Here is a 21,694-nt window from a genome sequence, read left to right as displayed (position 1 = left end):
CCTTCGGATGTTCTTAGTTTTTTGGATTTGAAGCCTAAAAATGTTCTTAAAATGTTCTTATTTTCAGCATTTTTTGAGCATTTTGATGCAATTTCTTAAGAAATTGCATGTTTTTAAGTCTCCAAAGCCTTAGTATGTTCTTAGAATGTTCTTAAAGTTTTAGGCCTCGAAGCCTTATGTTCTTATATAGTTTGTTCCTATAAAAAAAAAACGTGTATACTCTAATTGGTAAAAAAGCTGTCATCTCTAAATAGTTTCAATAACAAAACAAAGAACCGACAGATTTTGTTATCAATGTTAGATAGTAGATGTTAAGTGTATCATTATTTGCACGAATGTGGCAATAGACAAAGCAACTAATTAATGGAAATAAGATTATAGAATGAAAGGAAATTTACCACAAACATGCTACATTCCTTATGACAATGACTAAGGTATTAGTTGACCCCAAAGTCGAGTCTCCAAGTAATTACTTATTGATCACATCACAAATTAGGTGAATTTTCTGCAAATCTTTTCTTGACAGGCTATAATTTGTTGGTATTTAAAATTATTACTTTTTGTTATTTTAGAGTTAAACGAAACATACAAATGAAGTCTTGAAGAACTTAAAATGAAATAATAATATTGTGTGCTGAATCAATTATGAATGTTGCTGGGCGAAGAATCTTTTCTGGCATACAACCTACCGGTGTTCCTCATATTGGAAACTATCTTGGTGCAATCCGAAACTGGGTGAATCTTCAAAATAATGCTTCAAGAAATGACCTTATAATCTTCTGTGTTGTTGACCAACATTCATGCACTACACACCAAGATCCAGTTCAATTGAAGGAGAATGTGACAAATATGGTTGCTTTTTTATTGGCTTGTGGTATCAATCCAAACAAAAGTCTCTTATTCCAACAATCGAAGGTGTGTTGTGTTATTATCCATTTTCTAATCTTTAGGTATCCGAAAGTATTTTTGTTGGAAAAAGTTTTTAAATAATTCAATAACTATGGTTGGTACGTTTTTTTGTAAGAAAATCCAAAGTTGTTAAAGCTTTCAGAATTTTCTGAGTTTTAACCCGGGAGGAGGGCTACCCCAGGCAAAATGAGTGCCGGGTATGTGCGAGCTATTATAAGGGCCCATTTTTCACACCCTCGAAAGTTCCTCAGGAGGGGTACAAAAACCATCAAAAAGCAAATTGAGTCTCTGGATCATTTATTTTAATTTATCATCAACATGAAAAATATGAGCAATCTGATTAGCTAAAAACGGGTACATAAATGCTGTATTTCATATTGTACCGTACAAATACAAGACCGCGTTCAAAAAAGAGGTCTGGTAAGCGAGAGATCTTATTTTGTCCAATTTTATGGTTTTAATGTTTCATTTCGTGGTAAATATTTTCCGGTAGAAATGTCGGAATTCTTTCATTTGCGCCCAATAAACAAACACATTCACAATACTGTTCAAGAAAATGACATTATCATTAAATTCAAGCATCTCATCAGGAACGTTTGAAAATTCGAATGAAAACAACTTTCTCATGATGAAGAGTGTATGAATACCTGTTAATAAGATATTTGGCATAAAGACAAAGATAGTTGTTACAACTGTTAGACACCTGATGGTTGCAGAGGCTCTGGAGTTTCGCCGGAACATCTCTGATTGTTGAATCATTTGATCCGTTCCTTGTTTTTTAAGTGTTTTGTGAATTTTGATATTGAAGTAAAAAATGAAAGAAGCAGGAATGATGAATGAAATGAAGGCTTGGAACAAAAGATTAGCTATATGTAACTCCGTTACACTGGTTGAGCCCACACGACACAGTTTTGTATTTTTCGTAATAATATTAGATCCTCGATTGATATACAGGAAAGCTAAGGAGGCTCCAGCCATTATAGATAAGATACACAAAACATGGATGCGCCATTTTGGTAATTTGTTGGCGAATGGTTTTGTTATCTTACGATACCGATCATATGAAAGTCCACAAAGAATCACGATTGAGGATGTTGCCAAACCAACACCTAGCAGCCACATGTGTTTACAAACAAATATGGTAATGATCGATTGGGGAGCTACCAGCCCTGGCAACGCAATGAAAGGTCTGATAACGCAGATAAACAAATCCAATAGAGCAAGATATATGATGAACATGTGATACGAGTTTATATTCTTCCAACCTTTGACCAAAAAGTAGTACAATATGGAAATATTTCCTGGAATCCCAATGCATATCAATAATATGGTTGGCACAAGTTTAATCCAAAAGATGAGGCTAGTCATTATAAAATTTACGCCAAAATATCGTAAGTTAAGTGTAAAATGAATTATTTTTCAGGCAAAATGCTTAAAATTTCAAATATTGAAAATTAGAGAAAATGAAATTTATGTTTTCAATTCTAATTTCTATATAATTTCTATTAAATGCTGGGAACAAAGGCAAAACAAACCAGTGTGAATCAGCTGCTAAAGAATTAATCAATTTTCTCGAATAAAAAAAAACTGTTTTAAGGGCCGGAATAGCACACATTTGGGGAAAAAATCAAATCTTTCAGGAAATAGATTTTCTGATGGCCGAATAAATTACATTATTTTGCGCAGGAACTTGATTTACCGGTGTCACACAAAAATTTAACTCCCCTAAATAATGACTCCCCAGTCATAATAAACTAATAAATAGTGACTCCCCACCTCAAAATAAACTAGTAAATGAAGACTCCCTAGAGTTGCTATTTCCTAGGAAATCTTGACCCCCTTTGGTTTAAAATGACTCCCCCTATTATCTACCTTAAGGTGGAGTCCTGGAAATTCGCCTTTTTTGACTTAGAATGCTTTTAACAAGCTTTTTCTGCTTTTGCTTTTGAGAACTTCATCTCGACTTACTCACAGAGTCACTAGAATCAATAAATGATCCCATTACTAGGTGATTTCTGTTTCAAAATGTATCTGAGATAAAAACTCTGTTGTGCAGGTGTGGTGGTTATCATTTTTCTTGCCTGGAGGGTGCCAATTTTCTTCTTTAGGAAACTTTTGTCTGCGCACCTAGATTTATCTAATGAGGTGGGGTTTGTTGTACTTTTGGACAATTGAATTGACTGAATTGACAACGCACGTCAAATAGTCCTCATTTACTTTCATTTGATGTTATATGTATTGTCCGAATCTTTCAAAACATTCTAAACATTCGATCGAACAGCACTGCAATGACTTCAGTTCTTTGGGGGGGGGGTCATGATAAACTAGTTTATCTTGACTCCTTCGGCTTTTTTACGGGGAGTCATTATTTACTAAGGGAGTCCATATTTCCTAGGAAATTTCTACTCTAGGGGAGTCATTATTTCCTAGTTTATTTTAACCGGGGGGGTCAACATTTACAGGGAGTTAAAATAATCCGCTACACCGGCTTTCGACTAAATCTGCCAAACCCACCAAATTTTCTTCCTTTAAATTAATTTCACAAGACCCCTAAAAACCGAAACGAATATCAAAGGAAACAATTTTCATAATACATAAAGAATTAATTAAAAATAGAATGAAAAGGATATAATTTTGAATTGATGTCTGCCACCAGGGATATGTTATAGCGTAGCTGGATGAAGGACGAGAATTCCTTAGCGGATTGCTCCTTTGTCTTTTCTATTGTAAACTGTTCATAATAGAAATCCATCTCTGTCCCCTAGAGTGTTCTGTTTTTATAAGAAAAATAAAGCAGACAAAGTATTGATGCAGTACGTTTGCATATATTTTGCTATGATGTTCCCGCTTTTCATCAAAATAATATTTGCAAAAGATACCCCAAAAGCTTCTTTGTAAATAAAATCTAATTTTATCAGCGTGTGTTATGAATTTGAGAAGCTTCCATGATTTCTCTTTAAAAATTTCGGATGTAAATATTTTTACAAATATTGTTTCAATTGACTTGAAATTTTTTTCATAATCAGACATACCGACTTGCTATCTGAAAATATCAGTTAGAAAGTGAGGCACCCCGCGGTGTAGCGCGGTATTTCAAATGAAAAAGAGTTATTTATAATCTTACTGAAGAAATTTCTTACAACTTTACTAATGAAAACAATGTTTTTCATTTTTTTATATTGTCATTCACTAATGTTTTACTCTTGATAATTAAAAGTTTTTAATCGTGAACAATAAATGCAGCAGCAGAATCATTGGCTAAAAAAAATCCAAATTTCACGAATTTGTAATTAAAAAAGTTTAATTTCATATCAAATTTTAATGTCAGGGACAGAGATAGAACAAGGCTTTTTTAAATGTGCGTTATCCAGCGGTCGTGGCTTCTTCACAAAGACGAAAGACAGATCTGGACTTATTTCGTAATTTCCAGTCTCTTGTTCGTAGTTTTCCTGACTTTCTGGTTCTCTGTGAGTTATTTTCTATGTTTTCTAACTTACTGAATGACTTACCGACAGATCGCCACCGGTGGGATTCGAACCCACTAAATGCAATGTTCCAATGTTTTGAAACGCATTGCCTTATCCACTGCGCCACGGATTCATGCCAGGATAGCGCTTCTGATGGCTATTTATATTTTACAAACTGCAGACCAGACTGTATTAAGAGAAAATCACAAAAGAGTGCTTGTTTCGAGCTCCAACCCTAACCCTAACTGATAATAACCCAATTCCTAGCCAATCTGATACGTAACCACACCCATACCCAACCCTACCAGGTCGCCTGCAGGTCCTGACACTACTCCCGCATACAGGATCCGAAAAATAGATGCATGTCTTTCGTCTTTATGAAGAAGCCTTCACCTTAATTAGCTCCGCTATAACATATCCCTGCTGCCACAGCTTATTCAATTTATCTTGAATCAGGAAAATACGGATCACAAAGAAAAATCTCAATATATTTTCAAAGGATTGATTTTTCCGACTGATCATAGACCTTTTCATAAATTACGTCACAAACATCAAGTTCGCTCAAAAAATAATTTTAGCCATATTCATTCCCAACCATCCAGCAACAAGACAGATTTCAACGGCATTTAAAAGCATCCAAAACAATCAAGTGTTCAATACTCATCTCATCTATATTCGTTTTTATACCAAATATTTTTTTTAGTAACAGTTTCTATCGCAACCTTGGTATCAAACTTTCAAATCCAATATCCCGATGAAATTTTGGCCATTATGTTATTGCAGCTTCATGAAAAATAATCAAATGATTTAAGGGCTCTGACCATAGTGAATTTTTTATATTTGCCATATGTAAAAATAGTTTTTCTGCCTGGTGTAACCAACAAAGCAATGGCATTTGATACATTTTCTGTTAGGCCAACTACCTTATCGGCTAAAACTTAGTCGGCCGTAAGTGACTAAATTTTGGCTTGGTGACTAAAATTTGGGCCGAATTAAAAGTTTGTAACTAAGCTTTCCTTAGACTGGAGTCGTTTATAATGCGTGTAATACTAATAATACCAATACTAATAATAATACGGGATTTAGTTTGTATAAACGACTGGAAGAATCCGGTGTTCCAGCCTTATAGATACAGGGGCTAGCTACGCAGAAACTTGCGTAGCGAGAAACAATTTATCAAGCAACAACAAACTCTCAAAACGAAATCAACTCAAATGAAAAACTTTCAATACACAAATCCACACATATTTTTTTTCTCAAGAATTATTTTGAGCAGGAAAAAATTATAATTGCAATATTGACACTTTTCTTTTGTTTGGAGTTAGTGCACAAAGGTTTCTAGACGACTAAAATTGTTCCATTCATTACTTTTTGCTTTATTTCTACTATGTATAGATTAGTCGTCTAGCTTGCTAGACTAAGCTTTACTTAACCAACTTTTTTGAATACCACATCATTACGTCCGTTACAATTCATTATTTCGTCCGCTATTATTATTAATTTCGCATAGCGAAAGTATTACGATCGTCTTTCGCGGTGTAATGAAAAATTTAGAAAACGAAAGTGTTATTGAGCCTTCTCGAACATTCTCGAAAATCTTAAAGATCGACTCACTCGCTAAGATAAAATCTAATGTTTTGTCAGTCCGCAAGTCCAGGTATACATAACCAAGCATTTGTAAACATTGCTCGTTTTTAAATATGGTGGTTTTCAGCATGCTGTCAGGCTGCTGCTTGTTTGAATTTTTTGTACTTTTTGTATTTTTTAGAGCATTTTAAAGAGGTTTTTATTTCTTTTAGCATAGTATTTTATGTTTGTATAGTTAGTAAATGCACCAATAAAGTGATAGGAATCTTGCAGTTGCAATTAAAGAGTTACTCTTGAACATCACCATATGACTACAACAACACAGCAGGTATGATCTTTTTTACGTAGAAATAGGTGTGGGACTTAGTTGTGTATAACAGATTATCAGTTATTAAGTATTTCAAAAGAGAAATTGATGGCAGGGGTTATCCGGAGGAGGGGGGAGGGGTACTTGGGTATTTGGGCAATAATCAATAATAATCTATTGTAATGACATTAAGCCAGGACCACCCGGATCAATCGAACTTGTCGAAAACCAATTGAACTCCATCTATCATTGAACGATTAATGTTCAAGTAAAAAAAATTAATTGAACTCTAAGATTTTTTAGAAAATTACGAGTGTTTGTTTCAAGTTTGATCAATGGGTTGCGGTTCGATCAGTACAGTTTTTCAATTTTCGGCAAGTTTGTTTTATCAGTTCTGGTTCATCAGGTCTGGATGGGATTAAGGAAAGTTCAATTACATACCAGCTGATTGCTTTTTCAGCGGTTGGCTTTAAGCTCTAAGACAGACTGATTGTTAAACGGCTGCAAGTTCATAATAAATCATTTCAATCAGTCAGAGTGATATGAATGCTCTACAAGATTTTAGAATAGGCTCGATTGCCCTACCATAAGTTGCTCTATTATAAAGACCAACTGACTGTCTTTTCAAAGTCGTGGTGACCAGGGGGGGTACAAAGGCAGGGTACTAACCCATAGCCGGGTGGTGGTGTCTATTTTTGCATTTCAAAAAAGTTAGTACCCGGTACTACTTTAGGGGTGGGGGTGTGTATTTTTCACTCTTCTAGCAAGTACAGGGTACTATTTGGGTACTTTTTCACAGAGTTTTGCTCCTTTTTCAATAAAAAAAGCAGTCTTTTGTAATATTTTGACTTCTTTTTAAATATTATTTTTTTGATTTGAAATTTTTTTAATTGAGAAACTTTTTTTTACTCTTTTGAGAAACTTTTTTGATTTTTGTGAAGACAAAACTTCCGAAAGAAGTATGTTATTAAAATCAAAGGACAAAAGCCTCGACTTAATCAATGATAATTTGTTTGAATTATCTGTCCATTTCAGTCAGAAAAACTAACATAGTACCCTCTCTTTTGGTCTAATCTGTAAAATATAAGATTTTAGGGGGTGGTGTCTCTATTTTTTTACAGCAAAAATGAAGTAGTACCCAGTACTAAATATGGGTGGGTGGTACTAAAAAGAAATTGAGTGAAAAATCAAGTTAGTACCCTATGGGTTAGTACCCTGCCTCTGTACCCCCCCCCCTGTGGTGACAGGAACCAAGCTATTTTCTTTACATACGGCCTAATGTCAACATCCCTAAAAAAGATGTTTCCCTCTCTGACCCTTTGCCTTTATCAGCGATTCCAACATTTTATTATTTTATTATTCACATGTTTAAAGAAGGGTATTGGAATTAGATGAGTGATGTCAACATTAGACAAATTTACAGTATTGAAGGGAACCAATTGACTGGTTATTGATTTAAAAACGTATTACGTCGTTTTGCATAAGACTTTCATTTCCGCACTAAGATTCATTTGCCACTTTTCTAGTGAAAAAAGACCAAGCTTCTGAAAGTTGGGCAATTTCATTAAGATTATCATTCCCGGTTATCCCGGGGAAAATTAAGTTTCAAAGATTCTGGAAAAATGACAAGAATGTTAGTGCGGTAATGAGAATCTTCTTAAGGGAAGAAATTTTTGAAGAATTTAATGCGGCTCACAGCTCAAAATTCTGAAATTTCGCGGTTGAGAGGATTTTTTGTTTAAAATATGGCCCATTCCTCCCTAAATAGGCGAGAATATTGTGTTTCGTGGTATTTAACCGCAAAATTAAATTCCAAAATTTCTTCCCTTGAGGTATACAATACGACGATATGAATCCAGGGCAAGCAAAGTTTTAGCTGTATATTTATTTTTCAAGGTATCAGCCAAATAAAATACCTGCCAAAGTTGATCGTGTTTGATTTTGTTTGATTTAGGTAGTATTGTTTCTAATTTCATTAACCATTATTAAAAAGTATGTGGATACTTTACTTTTTAATCATTTTCTCAGGACCCTACTATAAAGTAAAAATTTATTCATCGTTCAGCATCGTTATATATTATATGAGGGTTGAATAATCTAAAAGATTAAAAGTTTTTTAAATTTAGATATTGAGAAATTTTGAGGAAATGAGGAAAAGTGAAAGAAGATTGAAAAATGAAGCTTCTTACTTCTTGCTTGCGATGACACATTTGAACATGGAGGATTTTGAATCTCTCTCTGCACAAATTTTACGTACCTTATACTAAGATAAAAAGTTACGAGCCCTGTGGAGTAGGACTATAACACCCAAAAATGACCAAAATATAGCAAAATATATACTTTGAGCTTTTAAAATTTAGGCAAACTTTCACTTTATAGTTATTTTTGATACCACTTTTTTTTTCTTTTTTTGTAGTCCCTGAGTTTTTTTCCACAGTCTGAGTTTTTGTCCCCAATTTTGGAGTCACTTTAGATATTTTCTGGCTGGTCTTTTTGGCTATTTTACATTTCTATCTATATCTATATGCAGTGCCTTAATACTTTGCAGATTTATTTTGACTAAGAAATTTGATAATTTTAAAATAAATTTTTTCTTTAAAGTCCGTCTCAAAAGCATGTGTGTATTTTAATGTATGTGTTAATTTAAAACTTTCTTGATATATTTTGATTTTTTTGACATTTTCACAGCCGCTATTCATGCAATCTGTGTTCAGATTTTTGTATCTTTCTTGGATAAAAGTAGGCCTAACACAGCCAGAAATGGCCAAAAATAACCATCTTCAGTCTTTTAATATTATTATTTCATTCTATGATCTATCTATCATCTTTGAATAATCGTGCACTTTGCGAAATGTTCGACTCTAAGTCGTCTTGTTGATTATATATTAGTGACTAAAAAATAGGGCCGACTAATAATTAAGGCCGACTAACTTTTAGCCGATAAGGTATTCAATCTGAAAATTAAAAAATCATAATGAAAAAAAAATTGACGAAAGAAGAAAATAGAGATTTATGCGAAGAAGAGTATTTCAACCTTCGAGGACCTTGTTTTGGCGAAGAAAAAAAATTTTGAAATTTTTTTTGCGTTAGATGGTGTATCTTTAACCAAACTAAAAAAAGATTTTCGAAAATATTTTTGTAAAAGCTTCTTTGTCTCGAAATCTTGAAAATAGTGTTTTTTGACAATTTTTCATCCTAATTTTTCGTAGAAAAACCGAAAAATTTCAAATACTGTTTAATTCTTTGCGGACAATTTAAAAAAAGTTTGAAACATATGTAACAATATAACATTTTATTAACGTCTTTTTAAAGTTCGTAACGTCATTTTTGTAACTAAACTCTTAATTACTCTTGACAGGATAAAATTACCAAACAACTTGTAAAGGCAGTTTTTTGTTAAAACTGTCAAGGAACCCAAAGCAAAAGTTTTATCTTCAAATCCCTTAACATATTTTCTGACTATGATCAGAGCCCTTTAAATGATAATTTGACGGCACTCGTAGAATTATATCTAGAACCTGCGAATCGTCTAGACTGTCTCCAAAGGTCAAAGACAACAGAGCAAATCTGTGTATCATAAACTCTAAGATATGTTGACAAGATTGTGTCCACACTAAATTGGCCCCGTACTGTATATGGTAGTTCTAAGTCTTGAGCTTTTGCTTACGTGGAGTGTAAAACATTTTTGTCGGTGTGAAAGACATTTTCAAACTTCACAAAGACGGTAGTTAGTGTGGGAAAGTACGAATTCATTCAAATAGACTATATTTTGATTTTATTATGATGGTAATATTATTTCGATTAATATAACAATATAGAACAATTGACATGGCAGGAGGATTTTCTTCCCTTTCCACATGAAACTACGGAAACGAAGCAAAGCCCCCAAAGCCTCGTTCCTGAAATGACATGTTTCTCGTTTTGAATCACCTGCCTCGTCCCTCTCTAAATTTGATGGTACTCATGATAAAACCTGTTTGCTTTCTCAACTCATCGCATTCCGCATTGCAGTACCATAGTTGATCATGTCTGGCCTCCCTCTCAAATGGTGATGCTTGATGGTACCCATGATAACAATTGTTGACCCATTTTTTTTGGTTCGTAAGATTGGATTTGCTCTTCCGCATTGCAGTATCATAGTTGATCATGGTTTGGCCTCCCTCTCAAATGGTGATATTTGATGGTACTGGTGATAACAATTGTTGACCCATTCTGTTTGGTTCGTAAGATTGGATTTGCTCTTCCGCATTGCAGTATCATAGTTGATCATGGTTTGGCCTCCCTCTCAAATGGTGATATTTGATGGTACTGGTGATAACAATTGTTTGTCCATTTTGTTTGGTCCAAAGTCATCACTCGTCACATTATGCATCTTTATATTGTAGTTGTTCATGTTTTGTTTATGTAAGTGATGTTTCTTAGCCGTCTGATATGATCTCTCTATCGTTCTGACTTTTGTTGAGGGGTTCATGCCCCGTGCTCACGCTGGTGTGAAGTAACGTGGACCCCACTGTAGGCTTACTGAGCAACAAGGGACATATGAATGGAGTATTTTACAGGAAAAAATATAGATTGAGTTATTTTTCCCTTCTCTTTACGTGGTTTGAAGATGAATGAAGGGAGAGGTTCACGACGAAAATAATCATGGCGGCTTTGTCGTTTCCGATCAAGGCAAATTCAATACCGATTGATCCCATTTCACCGTTGACATCGTCGTCTTCGTCATCATCGACTTCGAACTCTTCGCCGTCGTCGCCATCATCCATGACGTCACGAACTTCGAACTCTTCGTCGTCGGAATCTTCACTGACGTCGTTGTCGGAACCTGTATCCACTTCAACATCATCGCCATCATCAATGACGTCACTGATATCAAATTCTTCCTCGTCGGGATCAGTATCTACTTCAATAGGGTCACCGTAGACAAAGCGTACAAGTTCTTCAAAGCTCATGTTCTCGTATATAGTCCGGCGACTGTCATAGTCGACCACCACCCTCAGCTCCCGGATTAATGGGTCTTCGTCTGCAATTCTTGCCCCATATTGGTATTCGAACTGATTATTCGAATACCATTCTTCTTCAAATGGTTCGAAGAAAAGATCTAATTCATAGTCCTCCATTTCATCTCTAAGTGATTTCTGCCAACAGGAATAGAGTTTTTCACTGGCTAGCATTTTTTCTTCCTTTTCATAAAGCTTTTTGAGGAGAATCTCATTGACTCTCTCACTTTCTGCTAATTCAACAGTAAGTGAATCCAACAATGTTTTATCCACCACAGTGGTAAATTGATCCCTATCATTTTGAAGGCGATCAATCTCGTAAATGTCGTTCTGATCTGTAAAATAACGGCATATTAATTTTACATCTCTTAATAAATATCATTTTTAGTAGGAAAAAAACTCGTATTTCATTTATTGGTACAAAAAATATACGCTTAAGTTACATAGCTATGCTGCCGAAAGATGCTTATAAATCGAAGATAATGATTTTTCGACATAACATTTGGGAAGGTAGTATTCAAATCTGGAAATTTAAATAAATGTACCTTGACGAGCCAGAACAACTTCTCTGGCGACAATTTGTCTTTCACTATTGACAACATATCTGCCAGGACATTGATTGTCGGTATCTGTATTCTTCGCATTCTCTGCTACAAGAAGATTTTCCCTACGTTGAGCATTTGTCATTTGAGTACTGCTCCCGTAGGCATCATCTGTTTAGTAAAAAACAAAAGTAAGATCAAATTATCTCAGTTGAGGGTGATATTTGAGATTTAAAGCATATTCATCAGGGGGGGGGGGACACGCAGTTACTACAAGACAGTATGACACTTACTACCGTGGTGGTACTGTATTCAGAAGTTATGAAAACAGTTACTACACAGTGTAGTAACTGCTGTTTGGGGGTGGTGCCAAACACTAAAGCTAGCACTTTTGGTGTAGTAAGTGCTTATATTTTAATTATTTTTAAAGAACTTTCAAAAATTTTCACAAAAAATGATTTTTTTGTGAAAAAATTCTTTGTTAAAAAAAATATTTTTGTTATAAATGGACGAAAAAAAATTTGAAATTTTTCTCAGACCCAACTTTGAAATTTTGCTTTCCCTAATTATCATTAAAATGTTCTCAACAGCTGTTAACCAAGTAAATCAAAAGAAAATCTAGCACAAAAATGGCTTTAGGTTGAAAATAATCGCAATTTAGGGTAATTTCGAGCATGTTTATGATGATATCACTCAAAAACAGGGGTGGTACCTGGAAATCTTTTCTGAAAACAGTTACTACCAAGGTGTAGTAACTGCAAAGGGTGGTGGTCCTGAAAAAAGGTGTTGAAAAGCACTTACTACACATCATGTCTTGTAGTAACTGCGTGCCCCCCTGTATTCATTATAAAAACCACGTTTTAGCTTTTTGTGAAATTTTCTTTTGTTACAAACAAATGACAAGTTGTAATTTGTATACTTTTTGATCACGTTACCAAAATCTCCTCTTGAGATTGGTCTTTTGTCAAATCACATGATCAAAAAATATGCAAAATAAATCGATTTTGGTACGTAAGCTCTTTTAACAATAAAAAGAGACAAAAGGCTTCCAGACCAGTGTTTTTATAATTACTATGTTTAAAGATCTATCTTCGAGCCATATTGTAAACGTAAAGCATTCGGCTACAGTCAGGGCATACCAAAGATGGTATCCCAAATGGTAGATGGCATTCGAAAGGCGATGCTTCAGGTCGACTGCGACTGCGTTCGCAAACTTTCTTAGGGATCTATCTGAAGCTGAGGAAATGTTTTGCTTTTTTTACCTGGAACTTTTTGATTACCCCCAAATGCAATAACTGCTGTAATAGGCTTCCCAGTTTGGTATGATCTAGTGGAAGATTAAACCCGCAACCTTATAATATAAGTAGCCGTATCCGGACTCTGTACTGCACTGAACTTTTACTGACGCGCTTAAAAAGAAATAAAAAATACAAATACTTACTTCCGATCTCATTGACTGAACCAGTAACAGCAAGACAGCAAAGTTTATTGAAAAATTTCTTCATTCTTATATTTTGAAATGAAGAACAGAAAATTCTATGAGCACAAACTACCAATCTTTCTACTGAATGAGTGATTATGAAATTTTTTTTTGCAAAGTTCGAAGTTTTATCAATTCACAATTTTTATTTGACGTCAGTTTATAATCGTCATCTGAAAAAACAAAGTCCTTGAATACTTAGGTAATATAGTGAGTTTATGCAAAGGAGAGGCTTAGCTTTTGATTTGTATAGATCCTGAATGGGCTTTTCCAGAAAAAAACCGTGCACAGGAGTCCATTTCCATTCCAAGGGGGTATGGTTTGAAATGCAGTGGAATTCCATAGCAGTAGACAAAAATCCGTCAAAAATAAGTGGATTTCCATGGGGGTAATGATTGAAAATCTGTAAAAATTCGGAATTCCAGAGGGGTATGATCCTAAAATTGCCTAGAATTCCAAGGGGGTAGTTTACAAAAGGTTGGAGCTCCTCAACAGGGGGTGTACGGTTTTTTTCTGGAAAAGCCCAATGACTGAGGACGAAGGTAAATGAGCACTTTTAACCGTCTCTGATTTTGTGGGGCAGAACTGCGGGTTTTTCAAATTGTTTCAGTCACTCCGTCTCCGACTCAAAAATTGTAAATACATTAACTCGTTATTGACTTATCAGCCAGCTTCTAATTTTAATTGGGTTGCGTCACAAAAAAACACTGAAAGCCGATATCAAAATTTCGATCTAGACAAACTTTAGGTCTGCTTTTCTTCAATCTTTTTCTAAAATCTATAAAAATTAGAGGCGGTGCTTTATAATAGATTCGAATATTCTTCCCTAATAAAATATCACAATGCTCAAAATCAAATATTATAGTGTCGCTTCTCCGAAAAGACGAAGAAACGCTTGTATGATCTTTCAAGTTCAATTCATACTCTGTACTTTGCAGTTTGTAAAATATCTTTCAATAATATTGTCTGAATTCTTTCACATGTACCCAATACACGAATACATTAACTGAAGTATTGATCAATATCAAATTATCCATAATGGCTAAAATTCCATCGGGATATTGGATTTGAAAGTTTGATACCAAGCTTAATATTAAGTGAGGCTAATTTAATTTGTTGTTTTACGGGCCAAGCTACCCAAAAATGAGGATCGGTCGGTCGGCAAAAAAATAAAAATAAAAGTAGAATTAAATCTCCTAAAAAGGCAGCAAAAACAACTACATCTTGACAAAAATGCAAAATAGAAAATAAAAAGACACAAAAAGGTAGAATTTATGGATAAAATGAAAAATTCAACATAAAATCCTCAAAATTTTGAAAATTAGGTAGTCTGTAAAGCAATGAAAATAAAAATTTATTACCGAAATGAATTTTATTTTTATTACGATTTTCGGAATTTCAGGGTCGGTCGGGCAGTCAAGAACACCTTCAAATTAGCCTATCATAGGCTGATTAGCCTATCATAGGCTATTTAGACTATTTTATATAGGCTATTTAGCCGAAAATCGATAAAAACCTCGATTTCTGACGAAATATAAATAGTCGCGTCTATTTTTCCCCGTTACTTCATTGCCCAAAGCCAAAAGAATATTTTTCATTTAAACTGATATTATAACACTCAATTTTGGAAACAGAAATATGAATAAATTTAATATCCATCGGCTAACTAACCGATTATAGGCTAATTTTCTGATAATGAAGTTCTGCTGAATCGACAAAAAGCCCGATTTTCTTACCCAAAAGTTACCAAAAAGTGGAATATTTCCTAAACCAAAATTGACCCAAAGTCAAAATTTGTCATGCGCATTTCTCTGACAATGAGAAACCGGCTTGTAAACCGGCTGGAAAATATAGGAGAAAGCTTAAAATACTGCAAAAATAAGGAAGGCTTAATTATAAACTTTTAATTTGGCCCAAATTTTTAGTCGGCCCAAATTTTAGTCGGCCCTAATTTTAGTCACCAAGCCAAAATTTAGTCACTTAGGGCCGACTAAGTTTTGGCCGTTAAGGTATTACACGAATATTACTAGGCAAGTATTCAACGGCCTTGAAATTTGCACGATCTCATCAATCAGAATACACTTTATAAGAATACACTTTATAAGAATACACTTTATAAGAATACACTTTATAAGAATGTCCATGATGAAAATGGCCAAAAAATTAAGAATAATCTGGAATAATGCTAAGAATATCACCATCATCATGGAATTTGGCTACTCAAGCTAAGAATGCCATTTTTAGAGCTTTTTCAATTATAAGTTGCCAATTACCCCCAACAGTGGGGTCGTTTAGCATAATTTACAGGGAAAAAATAATATCTAGCTGAAACTTTCTCCAGTCCTTCTCTATAGGATGCTTATGCTTCAGGAAAAAATCCCACTGGTGGAACATCCCTTTTTTCGGCAATTTCTTTTTTTCCGAAATTCTTTTTAAATTTCAAACTCATTTTCAGACAATATCATGTATACCATTCGAAAGCTTTCGAAAAACTATATAGAAGACTTTTTAACGGTTATAGCTGATTTCATTACCTAACTCAAGATAATTCACCCAGAAGATGCAATTTTTGGTCAATTTTAGACCAAAATGTGGCGAAAAGTGGTTCCTGATTCAAGATAAATTGAATGAAGCCGTATGGCAGACATCAATTCAAAATTATATCGTTTTCATTCAATTTTTAATTAATTCTTTATGTGTATTATGAAAATTGTTTTCCTATTATATTCAACGGCTTCTTTGATATTCGTTTCGGATCTTAGGGGTCTTGTGAAATTAATTTAAAGGAAGAAAATTTGGTGGATTTTGGGGATTTAGTCGAAAACCGGTAAATCAAGTTCCTGCCCAAAATAATATAATTTATTCGTCCATCAGAAAATTAATTTCCTGCCAGATTTGATTTTTTTCATTTCCCAAATGGATGTGTGCTATTCCGGACCTTAATCAGTTTTTTTACTTACAGTATATGGCCCCCAAAACGGAGACGGCCCCCAAAACGGAGGTTGTCATTAAAATGAGGATTCTGACTTGTAGATTTATCAGAATTAAACGATTTTTGTTTATTTAGAAAGAATGATGGTTATACTAAAAAATGAGCATGTTTTTGATGGTTTGAGACAGATTCAAAATAACATATTTGCGTATGAAGGAGATATTTTAACACCAAAATTAGATAAAAATTGCATATAACTCACTCTAGCTCCTTGGATATTGAAAATAAGTTATGAAAATGGGGTATAGGAAACTTAATACACCTAATGCCGTTCAGAAAATGCAGATACGTCTGTGACTTTAGAGGATGGGTAAAAGATATAGCATCTTAAAGGTCAACCAGTATTTTGGGACCCTAGAATCAGCATTGATAAAACCGAAAATTCTAAATATGAGAAACAGCAAAAAAATCTTGGAATTCCATTCCTATCAGGTTGAGTTAATAGCTTATAACAAAAAATTAACATTATATATAAAAATTTTCGCTGAATCAGCAAAAATGGCAAATTCTGTCATTTTTCTGCAAAATAAAGGAGAAAAATACCTTGAAAAATACATGAATGGAACTATTTTCAAAAGACATTGATTTTCAGAAACTTGATTAAGGCGTTGTTAAATCTAAATTGTCATTTTGAAAATTTCGAAATTTTCAGTTTGGACTTTGCAATACCGAAAACCTTGAAATATTTCATAAAAATCATAAATTTTACATCTATCGGGTCGTAAATTTAAGGGTAAACACAAATATGTTCATAGGTTTTCCTCCTATTACCACTGGGCTTAATAATTTGATTTTAACTACACCTCCGTTTTGGGGTCCCCAAACCTGCGTTCTAACAACCACGGGTATACTGTAAAAATTTTATCAAACTAATTTATGCCCAAAACCCTCTAAATCACATTTCAAAACTATGGTCAAAATTCTGTATTACTATCTTAAAGATATCTCGAGAAATCGCTAAAATTGCAAACCTTTCTTGCAAAATTTTCATAATAATTTCTTCCTCTAACGAATTAACCCTTGCGACATTAAATGAAATACATTCATGACATTTGTGACAGTGAAAATTTTATACTTTTGTTTCCTGAGTAGGTGAAAATGACCGTCTAAAGTGGGACTCTTACTTGCCTCCCCCCCCCACCCCGCCCCACACCTCAGAGTATTTTGCTTTTTTAAGCTTTTTTTTACACTGAGAGAAATACACTGAATTTGAAATTGGCTTAAAAAAAGCCAACTATTTTTCTTTTGATGAAAATTTCAATTTAACTAAATACCGCGGCATGCCTGAGATGAAGGTAAACAAGAAACCCCTCTTTTTCTTAAAAATGATAAAATGGTTTAAAAGGTTTTGAAAGCAAAATACTTTTTAAATTAACATTTTCATTAAAAAATTCGAGAAGATTTGATTAATTCTTTAGCAGCTGATTAAAATTCACACTGATTTGTTTGGTCCTTTTTCCCAGCATTTAATGATAGAAATTAGAATTGAAAACATAAATTTATTTTTCTCTAATTTTCAATATTTGAAATTAAGCATTTCGCCTTAAAAATAATTCATTTTACGCTTAACTTGCAATATTTTGGCGAAAATTTTATAATGACTAGCCCAATTTTTTGGATTAAACTTGTGCCAACCATATTATTGATATGCATTGGGATTCCAGGAAATATTTCCATATTGTACTACTTTTTGATCAAAGGTTGGAAGAATATAAACTCGTATCACATGTTCATCATATATCTTGCTCTATTGGATTTGTTTATCTGCGTTATCAGACCTTTCACCGAATTACCGGGGTTGGTAGCTCCCCAATCGATCATTAACTTCTTTGTTTGTAAATACATGTGGCTGCTAGACGTTGGTTTGGCAACATCCTCAATCATGATTCTTTGTGGACTTTCATATGATCGGTATCGTAAGATAACAAAACCATTAACCAACAAATTACCAAAATGGCGCATCCATGTTTTGTGTATCTCTTCTATAATGGCTGGAGCCTCCTTAACTTTCCTGTATATCAATCGAGGATCTATTATTATTACGAAAAATTCAAAACTATGTCGTATGTACCCAATAAATGTACCGGCGTTAGATATAGTTCTTTATTTGCACCAAGCCTTCATTTTATTCATCATTCCTGCTTCTTTGATTTTATACTTCAATATCAAAATTTACAAAACACTTAAAAAGCAAGGAACGGATCAAATGATTCAACAATCAGAGATGTTCCGGCGAAACTCCAGAGCCTCTGCAACCATCAGGTGTCTAACAGTTGTAGCAACTATCTTTGTCTTTATGCCAAATATCTTATTAACAGGCCTGCATACACTGTTCATCACGAGAAAGTTATTTTCATTCGAATTGTCAAACGTTCCTGATGAAATGGTTGAAATTATTGATAATATCATTTTCTTGAACAGTATTGTGAATGTGTTCGTTTATTGGACGCAAATGAAAGAATTCCGACATTTCTACCGGAAAATATTTACCACGAAATGATACGCTTTTCCGGGTTCTATTTTCTTCTACAAAATCTTCGGTTTCAACTCAAATTATGTTATTAGCCAAGGCGGGAGTCTTTTATAACCGTGTTATATGATAATACGATAATTGTTACGGGATATATTGATGATGATGATGTATACAAGCTCACAGGCCCGAGGACCTCTACGAACCAATTTCTAATTACAATATTAATGTCAAGTATCTTAGTTGGTGTTTTTCCCACGCTTTGTTAAGGCTTTCTTTAAACGATTTGATTGAGGTCGACTCGATGACAAATCGCGGCAGTGCATTCCATGTTGGAAGGCTATATATTTGAGATTGTTGACTTGGTTATATTCACTGGTTAGAATGAGGTCTACTAGAGACGGATCGTCTGTTCCTCTACATCTTGTCGGCTCTTTGACGTATTGATAAAGAAATGAATCTCGTAGTGCATCCAAGAATTTTTCTTCTTTACTATCCTCAATATGGGGGGTTGTCCAGTTTTCCCAATTTATTGTTGTCAGATTAAAATCTCCAACTATACATTTGTGTGAATATCTCTTGTCTTGACTCAATGACTTCAACATGCTGTTTAACATAGAATTGTTTTCGTGCGAGTTAGCTTGCTTCACAGGGCTTATGTATATACACGCAAATACAAGTTTGTCTTTCTTTGCTAGACCAATCTCGATAATACAGGTTTCTTCGAATTCAACTGGACTTTCGATGTCAGCAACTAGATGGTCTATTGATGAGTGTGCCAATATGACGATTCCTCGACCTTTGTTGTTATTGGTGTTAGCGCGTAGTTAACAACTTTGTAGTCTTTCATTTCGTATTCGTGGATTTGCCATTTTTCACCATGTTAGGGTTTTACTTCACAAATTGCGATTAGGTGCGGTTTTTCGAGTTGATTTATTTTATTTAATATTCCTTTCTTTGCTTTCGTAAATTGATCGGCATTTGTTGATAGGATTCTTATTTCAGGTATAGTTCTTGGGGTAGGGTTTGCTTTATTGCAATTTGGTGCTTGTTTATAGTGTTTTGTTTCTATTGTTGTTTTTTGATTTTCAGTTTCTTTACAGCGAAACCGTTTTTTGTATCACCTCTGACTCGATAAATTTCAGTTTGAGATTTTTCCTCAGAGTTTAGCTTCTTTGCATCGTTCGAGAATTCCTTATATACTTTCCGTTGTACGGGTGTTAGGTCCTCTGTAATACTGATACCTTTGTAGTTTTCTAATCCCTTTAAACTTGATAAATTTCCGATAACACTCCATTTCTCTTGTTCATTTTTGAGTGATAACAACAAGGGCTGCTTTTTATTTCCATCTGCTACGCCTAATCTTCTGACACGCTGAATGTTATCTCAGGCATGGGTATCCTTGACAAAATCTGATGCCCAACTTTTGTCATCTTTCTCTGGTAAACCACGAACGATGACATTTGGTGACGTCTTCTCTTGTCTGCCTCTTCTGCTCCCTCTTGGCGCCAGGTATCTTATATGACTTCCTTTAGTGAGTCTTGATTCGGGGTAGCAAGATTTAGTGGTTTTGGAGGAGGTAACGGAAGCATACGTCTTTTCTGAGAATGCTTTACACTCTGTTTTGATTGTTTGTTCAATCATTTCTTTGATAGTCGGTTTGAGTGATTCGAGTTTCTCTTCAAACTTTTGCTCAACCTACTCTATGGTTTGGAAACCCGGATCTTCATTGAGATTTTTCCTTAGGTTCGCCAGTTCTTTCTTTTGGGATGCAATAGTAACTCTATCGACTTCGTTTTGCTTGAGAAGCCCCTTACAGGCTTCTAGCTCTCTTCGTAGGTTTTCGAGTTTCTGTTCAAGTTTAAGAGATGATTGGGGGTGATGATGAGGGCTGAGAGTACAGGTTTAACTTCTACACAATTTTGGCAGGTGAACCTGTAATGAGTGTTTTTCGTCTTGTCAATGAACTGCTGTATCTGGTACGCGGGGCAAACCAGCAATCGGCCACCACCTTCTTCTGGCCTTGATGGCATCATGATGCCGGCTTCCAAGCTCGGGTAAACCAGAAGGATTGGTGATTTTTATCGAAATTTGATGAATTTTAGTGAAGTTGTGCAGAAAAAAAATAATTTCAGATCCAGAAAAGCGTGTGTCTGCGAAAACAATTGACGTCAAAAATCTTAGTTTATCTAATAATGCCATTCTGTTTATATTACACCCATAATACCGCAATCTACCTTAGATTTAGTAGTCGAGTGTACTAGACTAATTTTAGCCTCGTCCACCGAGAACATGTTGTTGTTTACCCGAATGTAACTTCAATTAAGACTATTCAATATCTTTTTCACTAAAGTTGTAAAAATTTGCAATTCAGAGATTATAATATAACAATAATATAATATAATATACTAGCCGGTAGTACCCGACGTCGAACGCCGGTTAAGCTGTGGCTGAATGCACTAAAAGTCCTTTGGATGTTGAAGCTGGCTTAAAAAAACGATCAAATGAATAAAAAGATATCTTCAAAGTTTGACTCTAACCCTTCCCCGGAGATTATTTTCTCGCTTCGCTCGCATTAAGGGCTCTGACCATAGTGAATTTTTCATAATTGCCGTGTTTAAAATGTGTTTTCTGACTGATGTAACCAACAAAACTATGGAATGTTATACATTTTCTGTTAGACAAACTATTCCCGAATCTGAAAATTCAAAAATTGCATTGAAAAAATTTGATGAAGAAGAAAATGAAGACTTTTGCAAGGAAGAGTATATCAACTTTGAAGAGCTTAGTTTCGGCGAAGAAAAAACATTTTGAAAATTTTTTTGCAGTAGTTGGTGTATCTTTTACCAAACAATAAAGATTTTTGCGGAAAATTTTTGTAAATGCTTCTTTGTCTCGAAATCTTCAAAATAGTGGTTTTTCATCAATTTTTCATCTGCA

At 34.4% G+C, this 21,694-nt stretch overlaps 2 protein-coding genes across 2 annotated transcripts in view; one reads left to right on the top strand and one right to left on the bottom strand.

The window, feature by feature from the left end:
• Window positions 1-562: 562 nt before the first annotated feature.
• The window catches only part of LOC136811780 (tryptophan--tRNA ligase, mitochondrial-like), a gene marked incomplete in the record, with an annotated part of 26,719 nt that continues 5,587 nt past the window's right edge, over window positions 563-21,694 (top strand). Inside the window, 1 exon segment of the mRNA XM_067068408.1 lies at window positions 563-917. Within this exon segment, the coding sequence (XP_066924509.1) occupies window positions 646-917 (272 nt within the window).
• On the bottom strand, window positions 10,357-13,374 carry LOC136811779 (uncharacterized). The gene is made up of 3 exons (XM_067068407.1): window positions 13,254-13,374; window positions 11,816-11,983; window positions 10,357-11,605 (listed from the first exon to the last, which is right to left on the bottom strand). The coding sequence occupies exons 1-3, from the start codon at window positions 13,315-13,317 to the stop codon at window positions 10,848-10,850; spliced, it is 990 nt and encodes a 329-aa protein (XP_066924508.1). The 5' UTR covers window positions 13,318-13,374; the 3' UTR covers window positions 10,357-10,847.

This window comes from Clytia hemisphaerica, unplaced genomic scaffold (assembly GCF_902728285.1).
Source record: "Clytia hemisphaerica strain Z4C2 unplaced genomic scaffold, Clytia hemisphaerica genome assembly, whole genome shotgun sequence".
NCBI lineage: Eukaryota > Metazoa > Cnidaria > Hydrozoa > Leptothecata > Clytiidae > Clytia > Clytia hemisphaerica.
The sequence above is the reverse complement of the archived record's forward strand: the minus strand, read 5'-3'. Positions and strand labels throughout refer to the sequence as shown.